Source organism: Rhipicephalus microplus, unplaced genomic scaffold, assembly GCF_043290135.1.
Source record: "Rhipicephalus microplus isolate Deutch F79 unplaced genomic scaffold, USDA_Rmic scaffold_21, whole genome shotgun sequence".
In the NCBI taxonomy this organism is placed as follows: domain Eukaryota; kingdom Metazoa; phylum Arthropoda; class Arachnida; order Ixodida; family Ixodidae; genus Rhipicephalus; species Rhipicephalus microplus.
Genome location: NW_027464594.1, coordinates 768,476 through 791,479, shown reverse-complemented (window position 1 = coordinate 791,479; position 23,004 = coordinate 768,476). Strand labels below are relative to the sequence as shown.

At 47.2% G+C, this 23,004-nt stretch overlaps 1 protein-coding gene across 2 annotated transcripts; it reads left to right on the top strand.

Annotated features, from left to right (window-relative positions):
* The first annotated feature begins 3,049 nt into the window (after window positions 1–3,049).
* On the top strand, window positions 3,050–8,246 carry LOC142785368 (3-alpha-hydroxysteroid sulfotransferase-like). Of its 2 annotated transcripts, none has more exons than XM_075883843.1 (2): window positions 3,050–3,244; window positions 5,466–8,246. In XM_075883843.1, the coding sequence occupies exon 2, from the start codon at window positions 5,509–5,511 to the stop codon at window positions 6,457–6,459; it is 951 nt and encodes a 316-aa protein (XP_075739958.1). In that variant the 5' UTR covers window positions 3,050–3,244; window positions 5,466–5,508; the 3' UTR covers window positions 6,460–8,246. The 2 variants fall into 2 exon arrangements, with proteins under 2 accessions (XP_075739958.1, XP_075739957.1); XM_075883842.1 differs by having other exon boundaries at window positions 3,053–3,244; window positions 5,463–8,246.
* Window positions 8,247–23,004: the final 14,758 nt, after the last annotated feature.

The window sequence follows — 23,004 nt, the reverse complement described above, 5'->3', positions numbered from 1 at the left end:
GCAGAACATCAAATAAACGTTTTGCTCACTCTCTCCAGACGCAAGACTATCGCATTTTGACGACATTTACAGTGTAACATGTAGGTTCCGGCCAATTTTTTTTCTAAAGGTCCAGATATTCAAATGAGGTAAGTTTAATGATCAAAAAATTGCGAGATTTGTCGTTCGCTGGTTCTCATTGTTCATATAAACACCTATTTGAAACCACTTTTTCTTCAGCATAAAACGCGCGCTCTACGTATATAATTCACAGTGGGACACACGAAAAGCATAACCTTTCCAAAATACGATAATCAGTGATGTGTGAGTGATTTTATGTACGAGCGGTTATGAGCGAGGAGTTACGAGACGTGTTGTTGTGTTTGTTTTGTTGTTGTTGTTGTTGTTGTTGTTGTTGTTGTTGTTGTTGTTGTTGTTGTTGTTGTTGTTGTTGTTGTTGTTGTTGTTGTTGTTGTTGTTGTTGTTGTTGATTAGCTTTCGTTTTTAAGGAATGATACAAGTAACTTGAACAGATTGAAAACATATTCCCACACCATTACCAGAAATAGCAAATCAATGTTCTTATTTTTCTAAAAGGCCTATGCTTAGAGAAGATTGTTAAGTCGCCCTGTCTGCTTTCTTTCTTTGAGAAATCAACTTGCATCTGTCTCGAACCCTTCATTCATTTGATATATATTCCACCGCACTCGTGTCAAGCTTCTCAATCTTATAAGCCCGTTTTTTTCTTATCTAGTTTTCCCTTTTGCAACAGAACTTTTGCATAGCCAAAATGGAGCGAAAATGAATAATCGCATTAGATGCTGTAGTGTTATAGTCATTTTTTTAGCGAAAACTGAGCTAGTGACGCGAATTGTGATGAACACAACAGTATTGTATAGTAAGGTTGTGTATACATAAACGTAAATTCTCAAGCTCACAAGACACTGTCAAATAGCCAAATATTGCCCCATCATCCCCGCTGTACTAGTTTACCGTGGATACCACTGCATTTTTCGATCGTACTTTCTATGGCAATGTAATCCATGTGCCACGCACCCCTCGCGAATATCCTTATCACTGGTACCTCTATTGTTTCGTGAAAGTGGCAATGGTTCTCATCTATAATAATTAATGTATGTCGGTACCAACGTACTCTCCGGGATGGCCACTTCGAGATCGAAAAGTAGCTGTAGTGGCTCGAGGAAGCAGCCTGAGAAAATGGAGCAGAAGTAGGCCGGTCACAAGCGCTACGGGGCAAATAGCTATTTGCCCACCGCTTGTTGCTAGATAAGAGCCGCTTGATAAAAGCAGCCCTAGTTAGTGAAGAGGAAAGCGATTCAGGGCGAAGAAACGGAAATGCCTACTCGACTGATTGACTGATTGATATGTGTGGTTTAACGTTCCAAAATGACCATATCATTATGAGATACGCTGTAGTGGAGTGCTCTGGAAATTTCGACCACGTGGGGTTTTTAGCGTGCACCCAAATCAGAGCACACGTGCCTACAACATTTTCTCCTCCACCGGAAACGCAACCGCCTCAGCCGGGATTTGATCCCGCGACTTGCGGGTCAGCAGCCGAGTACCTGAGCCACTGGACCACAGCGGCGGGGCAAATGCATACTCTATGCCAAGCATAGCACGTAAGCAGACTAAAAAAGTAAATAAAAATCAAGATATTTGGGGTGGACGTGTATACCTACACTGATGAGACCAATCATCAGGAGAGATCACGAGAGGTTACGCTTGTAGAGAACAAGGGCTCTTCCATGCAAAAGATGACCAGTTGCGTATGGCAGCATTCATATTTATCACGGGCAGCAATATAGAGGGCTTGGAGTGGGGTGTACTTATAGTGAAAACATCCGCTCGCCTATTTAAAATTTTCCTTAAATATTCCTGCAAAGAACTCTACCCTATAATCTAACTAATGAGATGGGAGTAATTGTTACTCATTTTGGTGGTCATGATTAGCCACATATATATCTCTCTTTTAAGATTCGCGTCAACTCTCTTCTGGACAGACGCACCTTTCACGAATCTAACTAATGAGATGGGAGTAATTGTTACTCATTTTGGTGGTCACGATTAGCCACATATATATCTCTCTTTCAAGATTCGCGTCAACTCTCTTCTGGACAGACGCACCTTTCACGACTGACCGTGAAAGTATCATATTTATAAGAGAAAGAATGTGTAGTTTTAAACGGTATTACTGGTGTGTATTGACAAATTAGGTTGATTGTTGGAAAAAAATAGTAGACACTTTCTTATAGTGCGGAGCACAATAACGTAAAATTCATTCGAGAACATTCCCAAAGGTAGGACGCTCTATGAGTATTAGACAGCAGAAGACGAACCGCAATGAATGAAAAATGGCATGACAAGTTGTGACTGCCTAAATCACCATCCCGAACTCTAACGGTTGCCAAGTATTCCCAGGTGTAGCCGTGGCTGCCTCATAGATGGATTTTCCTGTCCGTTTTTAAAATAATGTTTTTCAATTTTATATTGTACTTCACACACACACACACGCACGCACACACACGCACACACACGCACACACACACACACACACACACACACACACGCACACACACACACACACGCACACACACACACACAGGCACACGCAGTGACACACACACCAATAGGTCGCACTCCCAGGACCTTGGATGCTACCTCTAACAAGTTGTTGGATATATGCATCACACTACCCTCGAAAGTATAACAACAGACTTTTGTACTATATGTGCTGACTAATAACTACACCTCTATGTTCCATCTCAACTGACTGTATCTCTCGAATCGGCTTCCATCGAAATACCATCAAACGAAACGTCAGACAAGCTTTGTCATATGAGAAAAAATTGGGAATCGCTTAGGTCACGAAGAGCAGGTATCCATTGCAAATCGCGGCACCCTAGAAACACGCGACAGTGTCGATAAGGCTGTCCTTCGTTGTCGTCGCGTTTTGAGTGTAGCAGCTCTTTGCTTATTGTTGGTCCGACGTCACGGCAACTCCCGATGGTCGCGCTATGCGCGTACTCGTTCGCGCGTTCTAGACCCTTCCTCATATTTCCGCCTCGCCCACGGTTACGTCTGCGCTGTTTTCACGTAGGTACCACCACACGTGGCTCGCCTCGCGTCGCTTTCGGTTCGCATTGAACGCTTGCCGTTCAGGCACTGACAAACTACATACCACAAAAGTGTTGTGGTCGCAACGTCGCCCTCTGCGGAACGCTTCGTGTGAACATCCAAATACGTGAGTAGGTCGCTGTTTTTATGTAAGTCGTTTTGTGTTACCAGCAGCCGGCTCGGCATTGCGATTTGCTTTTGCTGCACTAACGTGGCCTAGCGATTAGCGGCGGGACAACTTAGTGTGTCGCTCGCATAGGCACTGAAATGGTAAGTTTAATAGCACACTATTCACCTCTGTTTACATCCAGTTACTCTCTTATTCAGGACAAAACTTGCTACAGCTGTATTTAATCATTAAGACACTGCTTTGCGTTCGCCATTACGTCTCACAATTAACGTTATACAAGCAAAAGTTTGGAATACCAGCGTTGAATAGGAACAGCAACTGCTTCACAGATGCTTCTCATGAGTCATGATGACTGACTTTCTCGTTTGGGTTGAACAAGCTGAGTCACACTAGTCATATAAAATCACAAAGTGGTGGCATAAATCGTCCCCATAAATAGTTTTTCTCGACTACTTCAGCAGTAATATCCTCGTACAAGGTGTAGGTCACCACGCTGCGTTCATGTTGTGTTTCCTATCTCGTAAGCTCTTTTTTTAATTAATATTTATTTACAGCCAAAATATGGCGCACCACAATGAACAGGTCTCTCGCACTCCGCTTCTTCCTGTTTTCTGGCGTGTCTTTCTTATCCCTGTTTATCATGTTAAAAAGTGCACTACTTACCCTTACGGTATAATGGTCAGTCACCAACCAGCCCAGCTCTCAACTTTATTGTTTCCTGACGCTTCTTTTGAAAGCCTGCTAGCTGTGGCCAATGCACTTTGAACGAAATTTACATTTCCTTAAGCATCCCAAGGGGAGGAAACCCGCTTGTTATTCAGGCCTAATTAGGCGCACGCGTCAGCTTTATCAGTGTGCAAGAGCTTATTTACAACCTAGTAAATTTGTTTACATGTTCAGGCTATATATAGTGAGCTACATAATCGTCATTTTCATAAAAGTAAGCTAATATTCAAAATTTCGCATTCGAGTTGAACATTTGCCTGTTGCGTTGCGTTTCTTTTTCAATAATGGTTATTTGCATTTTACAGAACGTTGGAGCTCAGCCGAAAGTTCAAATGGGTAATTACTTGAGAATATTATGCGTTCAGGTGTTGAATTTGGAAAAATTATTTTGTCAGGCGTCATTGTCATTCGCCAACAAAAGGAAAACATTGTTAATATGAACCAGTCAGGTTCAATTGTACTTCGCGGTTACGGCTTACTATCCAGTACATAATTAAGACGCGTTCCCAGCAACTTGCAGTGCATTCCTTTTATCAACTAAAAACACGCATGACGCACGCATAACGTTCGTGCGGCGTTCGACTTGTCTTCTTTATTCAAAGCCGACAGGAGTGGTTGCTCTTTCACCAAAACACTACTCCGCTGCTTCGTTATAAAACGGATGTTGTAGTTTTGAGTAATAATGCTACATACAATGAAATAAGCACGAATAATATCAGCTAAACATTGCATGGGTGACCAGAAAAGGAAAGAGGGTAGGTACGCACATCACATTTCATAAGGACACAGCTTGTTTTTCGCTTCCGTACATATTGTTACAGCACTTAGAATTCTCACTTTGTAAAAATATGAAATACATATTTTTTGCTGACCAGTTTGTAATTGCTGCATCACCAAAGGTGCTTCGAAAGCCCTAACCGCATGCACGCGATTTCATCTCGACAGCGACAAGCAGCAGCAACGAGCGACAAGATTTGCTGTCGCGGAGGCCCATTCATCGCCGCCGCTTGTTGCGTCGCACGTTTCTAGATATTTAGAAAAATTTGCTTGTCGCCCGGAAGCCAGTGCGGCGATCTCTGGCAACGTAGCTGTGCCCATATTCCTCGATTATGTTGCGATTTGTTCTGGATGCTTGTTATCTGCGCGTACTTCAAGAAATTCAAGGTATTGACTACCCTTTTTACATTCGAATCTCACTCAGAAAGTGAAAGAGCAGCCATACTTTGTTGTAAACCTTCTCATCAAAGGTTTGTTTGGATGTCTTGACGGTAGCTTGTGACAACTTGGTCGCTTGCTGCAATGTGAAATCGTCATGCGAAGTTCGTCTTAGCCGTCGTAGCGTAGGCTTCTGGGAGCCCTGTCGCGATTAAACCAAATATTCTAAATTGCTCCCAAGCTGAATATCCATGATGTTTTTTTTTCGCAGTAGTTCTGTGTTTATTTTATTCGCTTACTGTTCCTCAGAAGGCCTTCGTTCTTTTTCTTGCAGCAGCTGAGAAGACGATCGGTTGAAGTGATTAGCACATTTCCCAGACATGACGCCTTGGCGGCCATACTGCCAAATTATTGACGGTGTGCGACGATGCCCTGGCCTGGAGCCGGAGCTCTTCAGGAAGAGCCTTAAGTTCCGTGCGAAGAAAGGAGACTTGATACAAAGCACGTATCCCAAGGCGGGCACTCACTGGGTCATGTACATTATCGAACTGATCCTAAAAGGAGGCGAGCCCGTGCCGAACCACGCCGAATTCATACGCTACGTTCGCTTCATCGGCCGAATGGAGACCAAAGACTGGGGGTCGCCTCTGCCCATCAGGCTATTCACCACGCACGAGCCTCTCACCAAGGACACAATGAACCCCGAAGCGAAGTACGTTTACGTGGCCCGCAACCCTTGGGACACCTGCGTTTCCTTCTACCACATGGCAACGTCGCTCAGCATGTTCAAATTCCGCAATGGCACCTTCGGTGAATTCTTCGACGCCTTCTTGCACGGCGACTTTGGCTACGGTGACTATTTCGACCATGTGGCTTCCGGTTACGCTCTAAGGAAAGAACCCAACTTGCTTTTCTTGACCTACGAAGATCTGAAGAAAGACACGCGCAAAGTGGCACTCGAACTGGCTTATTTCCTTGGGGACCACTACGGCAAGCGCTTGGAAGTGGACGAGGAGCTCTTACGGACCCTTCTGGAAAGAACCACGGCTGAGTACATGCAAAACGTGCTTGTACTGGATGTTCAGTGTGCGGATCCCGCGTGGAAAACACGTAGAACTGAAACCACGGTGCCGGACAAGTCGGCTTATGAAGGCGACCACAGCAAGTACCGCCTTGTTCGGAAAGGTAAGCCTGGTGACTGGAAATCGTACTTCTCGCCAGAACAACTGCACCGCATGGAGGCAAAGATCAGAGAAAGGGGCCGGGGTGCCCAGTTCATGGAACTATGGAAAGACATCCGAGAAGAAACAATTGCAGCCTTTCTTGGCTGAAAACTGCTGATAGCTGTGAATTCGTTATATAGAAGAGGACAGCAGTGCATTCACACTACGTTGCCATGCCAGAGAATCAAGTTTCTGGCACAGGACACGGGTTGGCTGCGCATTTGAAGAAATGTACAAAGTGAAGCAAACAGAACTGAGTGTTTGCTAATACATTTTCGCCTCTCGCGCATTATGCACCCTGCACCTATTATAGAATACGAATCGCGTACGTAGCGCAAGCCTCAGTGCATTTGTCTCTCCAGTCAGTTATGCAGTGGTTTGAGAATAACGATGGGCACCACATGTAAGCCCATCATGTGTAGACTACTGGTACTTTGTAATGTGCAGCGTGTTGTCTACAATCGCTCAGCCGATCCTTGGTACTATGGGACGCTTCACTTAGGTAATTTCCATAGCGTGTCAGTGGCACATCCTTTGTAATTCCCATGGACAGCTTCACTCATCCCGCACAGTTGGTTCGCATCATCGGTGTCGAAAAACCGGCCTTTGGGCTGACTTTTATGACCACTTTCTCTAGCTGGAGCGACATGTTATACGCCTAGGAGACTGCCAGCCTCTGTTTTTTTTTCACGCGGTGGCAGGGAGCTGTTAATGCTTTCTTATTGCGTGCAATGGAGACGAGTGCGTGCGTCGGCACACCTGCTGACATGAAATGCTATGCTGATTCACGCAGGCTATTTAGGCACCGTTATTAGGACACTCGCGAGCAGCACTAGTGAAACATAGAAGCATTGAACAGAGTGCGAGCAGCTGTTTGTTCGTTCGGGGGCGAAAAGACACCCAAGTGGGTTTGTAGTAGAATTACTTTATGTTAAAAAGATTGTGAGTTTCTGTAGATCACTTATTCTCCATTTCAAGTGAGTCCGACGAAAATGTTTTATGACCTCAAATGTCGTGTGGGGAATTACCCTGAATGATAAAATCGCCAACGTATGCGGACATACCGGGCCGATTAAAATATTCGATGCTGTTCGTTAAACAAGAGTACAGTTTGGGCTGGATCTAGGATAATCTGATTCTGAGAATTTTTTTTGGAAATGAATAAATAATACATTGATTTCCATTAAATATCGCACAATTTAGCTTTTCTTTGGGGGTACGCTCTAACACTATCGCGCTAAGACATCCACAACTGCCGTAGTCACGGCCATATCCTGGATTGACGAAGTGGCCCGCCGTGTATGTATATGGCTCAACGAACTTGACATTGGCTGGCGCTCTTACACACAATATAATGCTAGCGGCGGTGGCGCTTTATTGTCCTCTTAAACTTTTAACAAGGGCATTGTAGTTTATTGCTTTATATATCGCTATATAGCGCCATAAGTGAAAGATGGGCTCCTCGCATCATTCTCGTGCAATTTGTTTGCGTGATCAATCCATTCGTCCTCCCTGCCCCCGGATTCCGGCACCCTGTTGTAGCTTCCCATGTCCTGCATCACATGGAAATTGATAGCTGCATATGCGGGCGGCATTCATAGACCTCTCAAACGCGCAGGCGAGGGTTAGCGGCAAATTCAGTGGTGCGAAATCATCTTCTTATCACCCCAACACAATTTTCGAAATATAGAAGGACCAATAAAACTTTCTCAGTTTTAGGAACTTTCTGATTTAACAGACAAATACGACTGCGGTCTTCACCCAGATAACCGAATTTTAATTTAATTACATAACTAAGAGCATATCGCTCAAGATAGTTGCCAGCCGAAATATTTGTTTTTGGTGTATAACTTTCTGTTACATCCATTGCGCCTCGTATTAAAATAACAATCGAACCGTCTGTGTTCAACTTGATTTTGATTGATTGATCTATATGTAGGGTTTAACGTCCCAAAACCACCATATGATTATGAGAGACGCCGTAGTAAAGGGCTCCGAAATTTCGACCACCTGGAGATTTTTAACTTCTTTAACGCGCACCCAAATGTGAGCACATGGGCCCACAATATTTCCATCTCCATCGAAAATGCAGCCGCTGCACTTAGGATTTCATCCCATGACCTGCGGGTCAGCAGCCGAGTACCACTATACTACCACAGCGGGACCAACTTGACTTTCAAAGTATTTTTCCCCAAAGTTGTCTACCTACATTTAGCAAGCGTAAATTGTAAAGGTTTCTTAGCGAACATCGGCGACTTTGAGCGCAACTATCTATCTATCTATCTATCTATCTATCTATCTATCTATCTATCTATCTATCTATCTAGCTACCTACGACTTTTAGCTCACCTGGCCGTTTCAATAATGGTATCATTACCAAACTTGGTGTGGCATAACAAGACGGTATGAGGAACATACTCGACTAGTCATAAGATGAAAATCATGACATGTATATTATGAAAGGCATGATTTACATTTCATGGTCCTGCAGCCTTTGCGGTGGTTTAGTTCACATGGCATGTTGCAAATCTGGTATAGTATCGCAAGATTACATGGTGATTGCAAGCGACAGACCCTAACATGAAAATCATGACATGCGCGTCATGTAGCAACCTGACTACATGCCACGTTCATGATGCTCTCGCGGCCATTTCGCTAGCGTCACATACCGGGTGTTCAAAATTAAGCTTTATGATTTTTTTAAAATTAGGCGCTCGAAGGCACGTGAGAACCACTTGTGCAAATAAGTTAAGCGGCCAGGGGGACAGAAAGTTAGATGATAATTATCGCTGTCAGCAGCCCAATTAACTAAAATTTAATAATTAACTTTTTACTGGCTGCGGTAAGTTGGCATGTTTATATTGAAAAAATGTAGGCAGTGGTGTTTGTACACAGTTTCAGTTGGAAGATTTTTTCTAGCACGCCTGTGTTCCGAGATATCCGGCTCCAAAGTTTAATTGTCTTTCGCACGATTACGCATGCAAGAGGGTGAGGGTCCGCGCAAAGCTCCTCCCTAAAGTGACGCATCTGTTGCGTGTGGTGTTTAGTGTGTGAAGAGGGTGGAAGCGTAGGCATAGGTGATAGCAATTACCCTTGCCCTCTTCGGCCGGCGAAATCAAAATGTGACAGCGCGGTGCGCCATGAGCCTTACGCATGATCCTGATGAACGCGATAACAGGAGACCATTTTTCGCGACGTTTTTTCGTGACTTTAGATCACACTGAGACATCTTCTTGTGAACGCGTTAGCAGGACCGTCCTGCACTAGGGTGCCTCCGGTTAGAGCACAGCGTCTCTGCATTGAAGGTCTACCAAGGAAATCCACGTGGAGTCCTTTCGAGCTAATATGGCTGCTTCTGGCGTGAGGTATTCTACCAAAGTAAAAGTAGACGTGGTGCTTGCAATGGCTGAAATGAATGGCAACGCTTCGTTAGCAATGGAGCTTTACGCGTCTCGCCACCCACACCGTCCCCTTCCAACAAGGCCCACTTTCACAAACCTGTTTCGACGCTTCTGCACAACAGGCTCTGTCCACCTTCCGAGACGGACCAGGAAGGCAATCGTCGATGAAGACTTTGAAATCGACGTTGTCGCGTGCGTAACCTCGATGCCAGAGCTCAGCATCCGACAGATTGCCGATCAGTGCGGTCGCAGCATCGGAACAGTCACAAATGTTTTAAGAAAGCACAAGTTCCATCCATATCACGTTTACCTTCATCAGGACCTAAATGAGGCGGACTTTGAAAGGCGAGTTGACTTCTGCAATTGGGGCCTCATCAAAACTGATCAAGAAAATGACTTTTTGCACAGAATAATTTGGACTGATGAAGCTCGGTTTTGCCGAAATGGAAGTGTTAATCTTCACAACGCCCATTATTGGGCACAAGAAAACCCACACTGGCTGAGGCAGCACAAGCATCAAGTTCGCTGGAGTGTGAATGTGTGGTGCGGCATACTCGGGGACAGGATCATCGGACCTCACTTTTTTGAGGACAACTTGAACGGAAAGATGTACACAGAAGAAATATTAGGTGTTGTCATTGATGATCTTGTCTGCAGTCTTTCCCTGAATGACCTGCGCCAAGTATGGTTTCAGCACGATGGAGCACCACCACATTTTTCTACCAGGGCGAAGAACTGGTTGGACAGACGTTTTCCACAACAGTGGATTGGGCGCGCAGGAGCGATGTTTTGGCCACCAAGATCACCTGACCTTTCTCCGCTCGACTTTTTCCTTTGGGGCTACGTTAAAGATCGAGTTTACGTAACAGAGCCCAGCGATGTTAATGACATGAAGGACAGGATAACATCTGCCTGTGCGAGTATTCCTGCAGAAGTACTGCGCCGAGTCATCGAGTCGACGCGACAGCGGTTCATGCTTTGCGTTGCTGCCGAAGGCAGGCATTTTGAACACTTTTTGGGGCATTGACGTCTTGAGAGGTGAAGAGTTTCGATGAGATTTGTGCATGACCGAAATATGCTTATGTAGCAGCAGGAAATATGCGTTAGCAAGGATAAAACTGTTTCAGTTATTATTGGTGGAGTTGTTGCTCTTGTTTCAATAAAAGTTACAGTACTCGGACATCAGCAGTCACGCTATTCGCGTAGCCCAGGCAACGACCACGCATGCTTCTCTAGTGATTATTACGCACGCGCACTGGCATCCAGATTCTCCGCTCGCACCATTATCTCGGCATGGTATCTGCCACTATCGTTAGAGGCTCTGCAGTTGCGTGTTACGACACTGGTTGCAAGCGTTCTTCGATTTTTGATTTCGACGGCCGAAGAGGGCAAGGGTAATTGCTTTCACCTATGCCTACGCTTCCACCCTCTTCACACACTAAACACCACACGCAACAGATGCGTCACTTTAGGGAGGAGCTTTGCGCGGACCCTCACCCTCTTGCATGCGTAATCGTGCGAAAGACAATTAAACTTTGGAGCCGGATATCTCGGAACACAGGCGTGCTAGAAAAAATCTTCCAACTGAAACTGTGTACAAACACCACTGCCTACATTTTTTCAATATAAACATGCCAACTTACCGCAGCCAGTAAAAAGTTAATTATTAAATTTTAGTTAATTGGGCTGCTGACAGCGATAATTATCATCTAACTTTCTGTCCCCCTGGCCGCTTAACTTATTTGCACAAGTGGTTCTCACGTGCCTTCGAGCGCCTAATTTTAAAAAAATCATAAAGCTTAATTTTGAACACCCGGTATATTAAATTTGGTATTACCGTACGTGAATGGATGACGAAGGTATGTGACTGATGCAAACATGATAATCATGAGATGGGTGTCATGTAATAACATGTCTACATGCCACGCTCATAATGCGCTGCTGGCTGTGTCACTAGTTTCAAAAGTACCAAACTCGGTATTACGTTACCCGAACGGACGACATAGGTAAATGACACATACAAACATGATATTCACGACATGCGTGTCATGTAAGAACATGACTACATGCAACACTGATGATGCGCTAACGGCCGTTTCACTAGCTTCCTATATGCCAAATTTGGTATTACGTGACGCCAATGGATGACGAAGGTGTGTGGCTTGTACAAACATGATAATCATGAGATGCGTGTCATGTGAAAACATGGCTACGTGCCACAGACAAGGCGCCAATACATTTCGACGTGACTCGGTGGGCGTGCTCATCGGCGTTCATTTTGTCGTGTGGCGCCGGCGTTGCTACGCCAGGCGCTAATCCTGCCATACAATCGCAGGCGATGCTGCGCTGCGTTGCTTCGATGCGTGCGCGTTTCAACGCGTCTGGCGTCCCTCCGTCGCGAGAAGAGAGAGATGCAGTGTTATCAAGGTAACGCACTTTCGCGAAATGCAGCATGTCGCATTTCGCGCCGATTACTGTCGGGTCGCGCCGACGGACGCTGGTCGCGTCTGGCGTCAGACTAAAGACAGACAGACAAAAAACTTTATTCGGGTCCTGAGAAACTGCGTTGTAACGGCCCCGTTTAGGGGGAATCCGTAGCAGTCGCGGGCCGCTCCCACGTAGGGACCGGAAGACCGTGGCCCTCCGCCCTCTCGCAGGCCCTCTGGACAGCCCGAAGTTGAACCAAGAGGTCGCCGCTGTTAAGGGCTTCCTCCCAGTCCTCTTCTTTGTTGAACTCTGCGTCACGTAACGCAAGACATTGCCAGAGCATATGAGGTAATGAGCAATACGCCTCTCCGCAGTCCGGACAATGCGGCTCGATGTTGGGCGAAAAATGACTAAACCTGCCTCGCGAAGGGAAAGACCCCGTTTGGAGCATCCTGTAGGCCAATGATTGCGGTCGCGTAAGTTTAGGATGAGGAAGTGGAAAAGCCCTCCGAGATAGATAATAATGAGTCATGATCTCGTGGAAAGTGAGTAGCGAGTCCCTGTATCTTCCGGCGTCCCCGCCTGCGAATCCGCCGGGACCGCCGCGGTGAGCGATACCTCGCGCACGGTCATGGGCAAACTCATTGGCGTTAGGGACATCAGGATGTACGTTGGCCCCCATGTGGGCCAGGAACCATGTTATGGTGTGAAACCCGGCAGCCCCCTCACAGCCGAGGATGGCCGCCGCGTCACGCGAGATCGAGCCCAAGGCGAAAGCCCTAGCTGTGGAACGCGAATCTGTAAAGACATTAGGACGCGATGGATCCTTCATTACTATGGCGATGGCGATTTGCTCAGCTACCATTGCCGAAACCTTTCTAACCGAGGCAGAGCATAGGAGTGTGCCACTATGATCGACCGAGACCACTGCGAAGCGATCCGAACGCCCGTACTGGGCTGCATTGACAAAGGTCACGAGATGCGGTCTGTTTGCAACTGATTTTAATAAGGGACAGGCCTGAGCATTCGGCGCTCTACATTGTATTGTGGGTGGACATTTCTCGGAAGTGGAGCTACCGAAAACGTGCCTCTGATCGAGGGTGGTAGTGTTACATTACGCTGGTTAGTCGCCGTAGGACCGCAGCCTATGGATTCCAGGATGCGCCTACCAGCCCTCGAGGACGATAGTCTCACGACCTGAGCCATCTGCTGGGCTTCGATGACCTCCGAGAGGGAGTTATGCATGCCCAATTGTAGGAGCTTCTCGGTGCTAGTGTGGATAGGCAAGCCTAGAACTCGCTTTATGCTTTTGTGCATTAGTGTATCAATTCTTGCCTCATCTTTTTTGGACCAGCGCAACGCCGAAGCGACATAATTAATGTGGCTCAAGAGAAATGCATGACAGAGCCGAAGAAGATTGCTCTCACTCAGCCCACCCTTGCGGTTCGAGACCCTGAGTATGAGCCTAAGCATGTTCTCCGTCTTGGAGGTGATGCGGGCTATAATTCGTGAGTTGCCCCCCTTGGACTCTAGCAGGAGTCCGAGGACCCTGATGGAGTCCACCCTGGGTATTTTCTGCCCATCCCGTGTGTATAAAGCTATGGCAATCTGTTCTAAAGGAGTGAAGTTCCTCAGTCCTTGTCGGGTGGGTCTGTATAGTTGTAACTCAGACTTTGCCGATGACAGGCTCAGGCCCGAACCGACTAGAAAGTTCTCCGTGATGTCTAATGCCTCTTGAAGCGCCTGCTCTACCCCGGCGTCGGACCCTCCCATGCACCACACGGTGATATCGTCCGCGTAGAGAGCATGGTTAACCCTGCGCACCGTAGCGAGTCGCTACGAGAGGCCCTTCATGGCAATATTGAAGAGTAGAGGAGAGATAACTGCCCCCTGTGGGGTGCCTCTCGCTCCAAAGGTAAATTCTGTGGATTGGATTTGACCGATCCTAATGGTAGCCCTGCGATCCCTGAGAAAAGACCTAACGTCTGCGTGGAACCGTTGTCCTAGACCCATAACCGAAATTGCCTCAAGCACAAACTTGTGCGAGATATTATCAAAAGCTTTGGCTAGGTCTAGAGCTAGTAGGCCTCTAGTATTCCTGGTGTTGTTGTCAATGATTTGTCTTTTGATAAGGAGAATCATGTCCTGTGTGGATATTGCAGGTCTGAATCCTACTATATTGTGTAGAAATACCTCTCTGCTTTCTATGTACTCGGATACCCGATGGTGAATCGCATGTTCGCCACCTTGCCTACGCAGGACGTAAGCGAGATGGGTCACATGTTCTTCAAAGCCAGAGGTTTGCCTGGCTTTGGGATGAGCGCTACCGAAGCTGTCTTCCAGGATTCGGGGACGTGCCCCGTCTCCCAGATCTTGTTGACTTCCTTGGTAAGCTTCTCGATGGATTTGCCATCGAAGTTACGTAAGAGCTTATTTGAGATTCCATCCGGGCCCGGTGCAGAGCGTCCGTTGAGCTCGTGGAGGACCTTACAGATTTCTGGTTCAGTGAAAGGTGCGTCCAGCTCCGCCACCATTCCACCCCTGTAATGCGGATAGTCCGCATCGCCGGAAGGGCCCAGCGGAAGATAGCTGTCCGCTAACCTCTTCAGGAGGGCCTTTCCGGACACTCCCTTCGCTTTTTGGTTGTGAACGATTCTGTCAATAGCCAATCGCTGATTTCCCTTCGACTGTGACTCATCAAGTAATTGTTTGAGGAGGTTCTATTTGGCCCCCACTCTCATCTGTCCGTCAACCGAAGAACATACTTCATTCCACTGCTGTTTGGAGAGTTCAATAGAGTAGGCTTCGATCTCGAGATTGAGTTGCGCAATTTTCTTTCGAAGTCGGCGGTTGAGCCTTTGCGTCCTCCACCGGGACAGGATGGAATTCTTAGCCTCTAAGAGATGCGCGAGGCGTGCATCCATCCGATCAAACCTTAGGTTTGTTTTGACAACCTTGGTCGCAGCATTAGCATCCTCCTTGAGCCTTGCAAAGAGGCTGTCTAAGCTGTCGTATTCATCCTTGTGCTCCTTCCGCAATTTACGAAAGGCATCCCAGTGCGTTACTTTAAATTCCCTGGGGGGAGCTGCATTGACTGCTAGGGTAATAGCCACTATGAAGTGGTCGCTACCTAGATTCTCTTGCAAATTTTGCCACCCTGTTCTGGTGACGTTCTTGACGAACGCCAAGTCTGGAGTTGTGTCTCGGACCACCGATGTGCCAATTCTTGTCGGGTATTGCGGGTCCGTAATCAATTCAAGAGAACAGCTAGATACGGCCTTTGGGAGGTTGTTGCCTTTGCATGACTGCCTGGCGTATCCCCAAGCGTCGTGCGGAGCATTAAAGTCTTCCGCTACCACGATGGGGGCCCCCCTGGCCAGAGCCACCACTTTTGCCATGATCGAAGCGAACCCCTGCCGCTTGTCCGACGGCGAGCTGTACACATTCAGGAGGAATACGCTGTTCTTGAGCCAGCTGTTGGGGATTACTTCGAGGATAATGACCTCAGCCTTGCTGTTGCCAAGCTGTAGTTTGTGTTCATGAAAGGAGCACTTTTTTGCGACCAAGGTTGCCAAACCGTGCTTCCCTTGCTCGCGCACCGAGACGACTCGATAGCCCGGGAAAGTTAGCGCATCACCGAGAGTTTCCTGTAACATAATTACGTGCGGTTTGACCGCCTGAGAAGCAATAAAGTGCAGCAGTGGAGCCCTGCGCCTTTTGAAACTGGCACAGTTCCACTGCCACACGACCAGTTCATTAGTGTTGTCCGCCATAATTACAGTTCTGAGACAGCCAATCTCCTGTCGGGTTGACTGTTACCGCGCCTGCAGGCGACTGTGCCCTGTTCGGGCCTTTCAGAGGCGAGCTACCCGTAGCTAGCGCTGCTTGTGTACCTTCAAGAGACGACATCCTTTTCAGTAGGGTAGTCATGCTATCAGCCAGTTGTTTAATCGATTGCTGCATGCTTTCCAGTGCCTTGCTGTTGAATTCTGTCTCCATAGCATCCCACTCCTCTTGGGGGGGTGAGGCCCTACGTTTTGCTGAGTGCGCCTGCACGTCCCCTGGTGGGGGAATCTGTTTCTCTCACCCTGCGAGGAGTAATGTTTGCGGAACGACTCAAGGTCAGCCCTCAGCTGTTGAATCTCTGCCTTAAGGCAAGCATTCTCTTGGATCAACTTAGCTACCCTGGGGTCTTCCCTATGCTCTGGCAATGGTACCTGCGTTACCTCTGGTGGCGGCGCCGCTGGCTTCGGCTTGGCTCAATCCGCCCAGGTAGGTACTTCCTGGATTCGTGCCCGGGAGTAAGAGCGCCCTTTGGTGCGACGCGGCCCCTAAAGCGGTCGCGCCGGCGGCCAGCCGGCGTGACGGATCGCCCCTGCCTGGGAGCACTTGCCACGCTGGAATCCCTTGACCGGTCCTCTTCGGCCAGCTGTTGCTGAGACTTTTTGACGCGCGTTCGGCGCCGTCGTCTTCTCCGTCGCACGACGTAAGGAACTTGAAAGCGTTCCTTGCATGTTCTGTCCGCCGTCGGATGTGGGCCTCCGCAAAGGGCACATTTCGGCGAGCACTGGTGATCGTTGGGTGAAGACACGAGCCCACAGCCCCTGCACACCCTCTTGTTGGGGTTGGGGCAAACATCGGCCCTGTGACCAAGTCCTCCACACACGTAGCACACGTCGTTTTGGCACTTGTAGAGCGTGCAGCGCAGCATGCTGACGCCGCATATGACATAGTTTGGTACCTTCATGCCGTCGAAAAGCACTACCACAGTGGTGGTGTCCTTGATCCTTTTGGCTTTTAGGGCCTTCGGATTTCGCTGGTTGACGATCATCGTTTGGAGCTGGGCCTCGCTGATGTCAGTGTCCACTCCTCGTATGACTCCTTTACAGGTGTTATCGGGGGCCACGACATATGCCACCACATGGTACATTCCTTCGCTTATCCGAATCTGTTGGATCGCGGCGTAGGCGTTTGCGTTCTTCTGCTCCGGTGCGGAAACTACGAGAATGTTCTGGGCGATGTTTGGGCGAATGATGTCCCCTTCCGTCTCTGCCGGAGCAAGAGCAGCCGCCATGGCAATAGCCTGTGCGAGCCTAATTTGGCTTACTTTTCTGACGTCAAGTCCGTCCCTCGGCCTGACGATAATTCGTATGTGGTCCCTCGGCAGCCGGGGAAGCCTCGATGCAGCTGCGAGGCGCTTCATTTCACCTTGCGGGGCTGCCGTGCGGCGGCCTCCCTTCGAGCCCACATGTGATGCGTTGCCCGTGGAAACGGCGTTTCTACACGGGCTTTCTTGTTCCTGCCCAGCGCTGTCGTCCAACCCGGGCGATTGGCTTCTTCGTGTGAGATTTACTCTCCTTCCACCATCTCTACTTGGGGCATGTTGCCCCTTTTCTCCCGCCCCTCGCCGTCGACACTAGGCTGAGCCCGGTAGTGTTAGCCAAGCCGCGGTGCGTTTCACAAAAAAAGTTCTAATAATTCGGCAAAAGGACCACTCACCGAAAAAAGTCTGGTATCGACGTGATCCTCAGAAGAAACTGCGTCGAATGAAACGCAGCTCGAGCACAGGCACCAGAAAAATCTTAACGAAAACATTAACAGAAACGGGAGCCGATCTTCTCGCGTCCGCACTGGTCGGCGCCCCCTGCGTCCTCATCCAGACTAAAGAGTTCTCGCATTTTATTAACGTAGCGTCGATGTGTCAAGCGTGCACGCACGTCAGTGCTTCATTGGAGTATATTGGGCCCTTCATGATGCGCTCGCGGCCCTTTAGCTAGCTCCACATATACAGAATTTGGTGTTACGAGACGTCTGTAGATGACGAAATATATGAGTGGTGCAGGCATGATAGTGCTGACACGCGTGACATGAATGAACATGACAACATACTACGGTCATAGCGTGCTCGCGGTGGTTTCGCTTGTTGCACATATATTAAAATGGCATCAGGTGACGTGAATAGATGACGAAGATAAGCGACACATCCAAACATGATAATCATACGGAAGTCATATACAGCATCATTTACCTTCAATTCGTGACATATGAACATTTGAACGTTTGAATAGCGACATATGAATATTTGAACAGGGACATATGAACATTTCTCTTTCGTGCTTCGCATATCGTCGATTCCCGTTTTACGTGGGATCTGCCAACTTTTTTTTCGGGTGTGATCTTTATGGCTACGCTTTCGAACCTAGGCGAGGTAATTTATGTAATAGCTTTCAAGTATTCCACCTCGCAAGAGGGATCAGACTAATTTAGAACTGAGGAGGAAGGAGAAGGGCTCTGTTCGGTTGCTGTTTTTGTGCAGTGTTCGATTTTTGCTCTTTTCTTGGACTATTACGCTGACATGCATTTCTTTTCGGAGTGCCAACAAGACGGCGGGTGAAGACTTCGAGGGCTCGGTGCCTTACAGGTACGAGGTTTCTTTATCAAAGGCTTGGCTAATACGCGACCACTACGGTGGTTGGTCAGCCATCGCCACTAGTCTTACACTCGTACAAGTGCATCAACCCTCATGAGTGATACTGCAGCAAAAAATAAAAAGCCTGGGGCTTACTGGCACGCCAAAACATCATAAAACCGGCAAGTTTACTCATTCACAACGGCGAAATGGCTCCAGCGAGGCCAGCAGCAATGGAAGACGATGAAGCTGAAAGAAAGAAGCTTCGCTTAGAAGAGAATTTTTTCGACGAGAAAACGTCAACTTATTACCTGAGTGATGATGAAAACATGGGCGAAGATGAACCATTTACGTTGGTTGCGTATAAGAAGAAACGAGCAGAGGGCAGCCTAGTCGTCTTTCGTCCAACAGCTGAAGGTGCTAGTTTCTGTAAAGTGAACCCATTCGAGTGCCAGCCGAAGTAGTTTGCGCTGGTAAAGAGAAAGTGCAGTCATTTAGAACGAACAGAAATGGAAGCTTCGGTGTTAGCGTTGCTTCCTTAGCTTCAGCCAAGCGTCTTCTGATGCTTTCGAGTGTAGGTGGCCTAGAAGTTAAGCCTTTCATCTCAGAGTCATACACTGGGAACATTAAGAAACTGAAGCATGTGCCTCTGCAGTATTCAGACGAACAACTCCTAGAGTACTTCAGAGATGCAGAGGTTGTGTTAGCATGGCGGCAAATAAAATATTACCGCCAGGAAGATGGAGCAGTAACGTCGCGTCCGCTTAACTCAGTGATTCTGACTTTTCGAGATCACCGCCCAATTCCAGGAAGAATCTGTTTAGGATTCACCAGTCATTCAGTGGAACAATATCTTGGTCCAGCACTTCGGTGCTATAACTATCAGCGATTCGGACGCATGGCAAAAAGTTACTGTAGCACACGCTGGTGTAAGATCTGCTTAGAAGAACACCACCATAAGGAGTGCAAGCCAGTTCTTCAGCCTATGTGTGCAAACTGTGCAGGTAATCACGCTGCATCATGTTCAGGCTGGCCGCAAAATAAAGCTGCTGAAAAAATGCATCGGCATGAGCTTATCTATGGAAGAAATCCACGCCCCAATGAACCCTCTCTAAACCTTGAGATTTTTCATCCTGTACGTGATCTGCCTCAGCGCACACCACAACAACAGCCGACAAACAGGCCAAGAGAACCGCCAAGATAACCGCCAAGAGCACACCCGAGAGATCACTCACGAGAAGCACATTCAAGTACCCCAACCTACGCGTCAAAGCTACGAACGCCCATGCCACCTCAGCTGGGAAGTAGCAGAACCGACAGCGCCAGTGTTCGCCCCAGCTACAACATCGAAATGTCACGTCGTTCTCAACAGCCCTCAGAAATTGAACCATTCAATAGGGGCCGTGTCTCTGCATCAGTCTTGCAATTGATTCTATTAATGCTTTTCACAGCACTTAAAGCAATTCTGTCTGCTCTACCGGACGCAAACAACCTGCCAGAAGTAAAAGCAGTGCTGCCTCTAGAAGCACTGTAATGTCAACAGTCCGGGTCGAACCTGCGACAAGTATTATAAGGGCTATAAAAATGACTTAATATGCCAGTGGAACGCCAACAGTCTTCGAAGGAAGTATGCTGACTTCCGTAAACTACTTTTGCAATATATTTTTCAATACTTTGCATCCAAGAGACAGGAATGAATGATAATTTCCGCTTCTCTAACTACGTGATATATAAGTCATCTCGTCGAAGTGGTCCTATCAGAGTGCATCTGTGCGTCAGAAAGGACCTACCTTCTCACCAAGTTCACTCAAATGATTCGGACTTCCCGGAATCCGTCGCTCGCGAAGTATCCTTTGGTGAACAGTGCATAACAGTGATAAATTTTTACCTACAACCTTCAAGCCGCGTTTTGGTGGTAGAGCTGACAAATATCTTCAATATTTCTACTTCATATACATTTATCAGTGGAGACTTCAATGCACGACATATTCTGGGTAGCGATTGATGTGATGCACGTGGGAACGTTGTTGAGTGTTCCGCAGACAAATGCAATTTGACAATTTTAAATGACGGCTCCCCAACTTTTCTCCGATGGTACAATTACTCGAGTTGCATAAATGTCACCTTGTCTTCCCAAGATCTAGTGAATGGTGTGGGATGGTCAACGGATGTAGAAACACGTAGGAGTGATCATTTTTCTATAGTTATAAAGCACCCGTACTTGCGAAATTACGACATCAGGTGCTAGAGCAAACTGACGAACTGTAAATCTTTTCGGTACCGCCTAACAAACCAAAAACGTGGACTTACGAAAGGTGAAAGCTTTACTGCATTTCTGCAGGATAATGCGAATAAATGTACAAAGAAAGTCCCGATTCCAAAAGACTATGCTGCAGTCAATGGAGAGTATGAACATCTAAGAGCCATCAGACGACGTTCAGAAAGGGCATATCGACGCAGCGGAAGTTTAGAAGCATACAAAAATGCGCATACGACTAGAAAATTTAGGTAAACGACGCTGGCGTGATTTTTGTGGCATGCTCTCCCCCCACAAACCTATTCCAAGTATTTGGCTTATGATTCGATTATTTAGTGGCCCTCTATCTCAGAGCCTCCCATTTCGTGCTCTTGCTGTACCCTTGGACAAACGAGAAGTTGCGGTAGCAGATGAATTTTGTCAACTTATCAGTAGGCCCGCCGCATCACAATGTGCCTTATTTGATAATTATGTCGCGTTAGCCAGCCAGAAAAGTATTGCTTGCTTTTGGGCCCAGCGTCCTCAACTAAACCCTGTATTTATGTAAAGTGAGGTGCACTGTGCTCTAGCATCATGTCTTTAAAAATTAATTGATTGATTGATATGTGGGGTTTAACGTCCCAAAACCACTATATGATTATGAGAGACGCCGTAGTGCAGGGCTCCGGAAATTTAGACCACCTGGGGTTCTTTAATGTGCACCCAAATCTGAGCACACGGGCCTACAACATTTCCGCCTCCATCGGAAATGCAGCCGCCGCAGCCGGGATTCGAACCCGCGCCCTGCGGGTCAGCAGCCGAGTACCTTAGCCACTAGACCACCGCGGCGGGGCATGTTTTTAAAAATCGGCTTCTGGACCGAACGGCATTACTTACAATATGTTAAAGAACCTGGAGACAACAGGCACAACTACTCTCTTGAATATTTGCAATTATCTATAGATGCAAGAAATTGTGCCCGAGTCTTGGAAGTTTGCTTACATCATTCTAATCTTAAAACCGGTTAAGACGCCCTTGAGCCTTGAATCCTTCCGCCCAATTAGGCTGACAAGCTGTCTATGTAAGATAATAGAAAAAATGATTGATGCGCGACTTCACTGGTGGTGCAACAGAACCCGTGTATTCTCCAGCTACTTAACAGGATCTAGGAAACAAAGATGCACAATGGGTGCAATACTGGGCATATTAACGTATGTGGAGCATGAACGCGCCTGTGTTAGTTTGACGGTCGCAGTGTTCTTGGACATTAAAAGGGCATGTGACACAGTCAGTCACACTGATGTTCTGCCGAGTATGTTGGAACTTGTTGGACTGTCCGGCAGGTCTTTGCGGTGGACATCTAAATTTTTATCAGGTCGCAACATATTCATTCAGAGGAGCGAAGGAAAGAGTGTGGAACACGACGTCAGCCAAGGAGTGCCACAAGGAAGCGTACTCAGCCCTTTTCTTTTCAACTGTGTTATGGCTGATTTAGCTAAAAGACTGTCTTCCGGGTTGCAATACTCGTTATATGCAGATGATGTGTGTATTTGGACATCTGGAACAGATGTACGGTTAATTCAGATTGCATTGCAAGACGGCATGAGTATTATTACCAACTTTTTAAAAGAAAGAGGAATGGTTCTGTCACAAGCAGAGACAGCTGTATTGCCCTTCCCCCGTAACAAGTTAAAAAACTTCTATCTCAATTTAGAAGAAGAACCACTAATGATTGTGACGCAGCATCACTTTCTCGGAGTAATACTTGATAGGCAGCTATCTTGCGCACCTCACATAAAGAAACTCGAAAACAAAGTGAATATGCTAGTGAAAATACTCCGCAGAATTGTTGGGACATCATGGGGCGGATCTGTATCATTTATGCTTGCTGTTCTCAATGCTTTATTACGACAAAAAGTTGCATATTCTGCAACAGTCTTACACGGCGTTTCCCGCACTTCAGAGGAGCGACTTCAAAGACTATTAGCTAGGAGACTGCGCGTCTGCCTAGGTGTTCCACGAGCGACATCTAGCAGCCTTGTCATAGCAGAGACTCGACAACCACCCTTTCAAATCATGAGAACAATTGAAACATGCCATCAATTTTCTTTCACTTCCAGACGCAACACAAGGACCACCCATTGGCACTGCAGATTTTACGAAGGAATAAAAGCAATGCT

What these genes read in the sequence shown, in the direction of transcription:
- LOC142785368 (XM_075883843.1), top strand. Translation starts at nt 5,509, where the DNA reads ATGACGCCTTGGCGGCCATACTGCCAAATTATTGACGGTGTGCGACGA.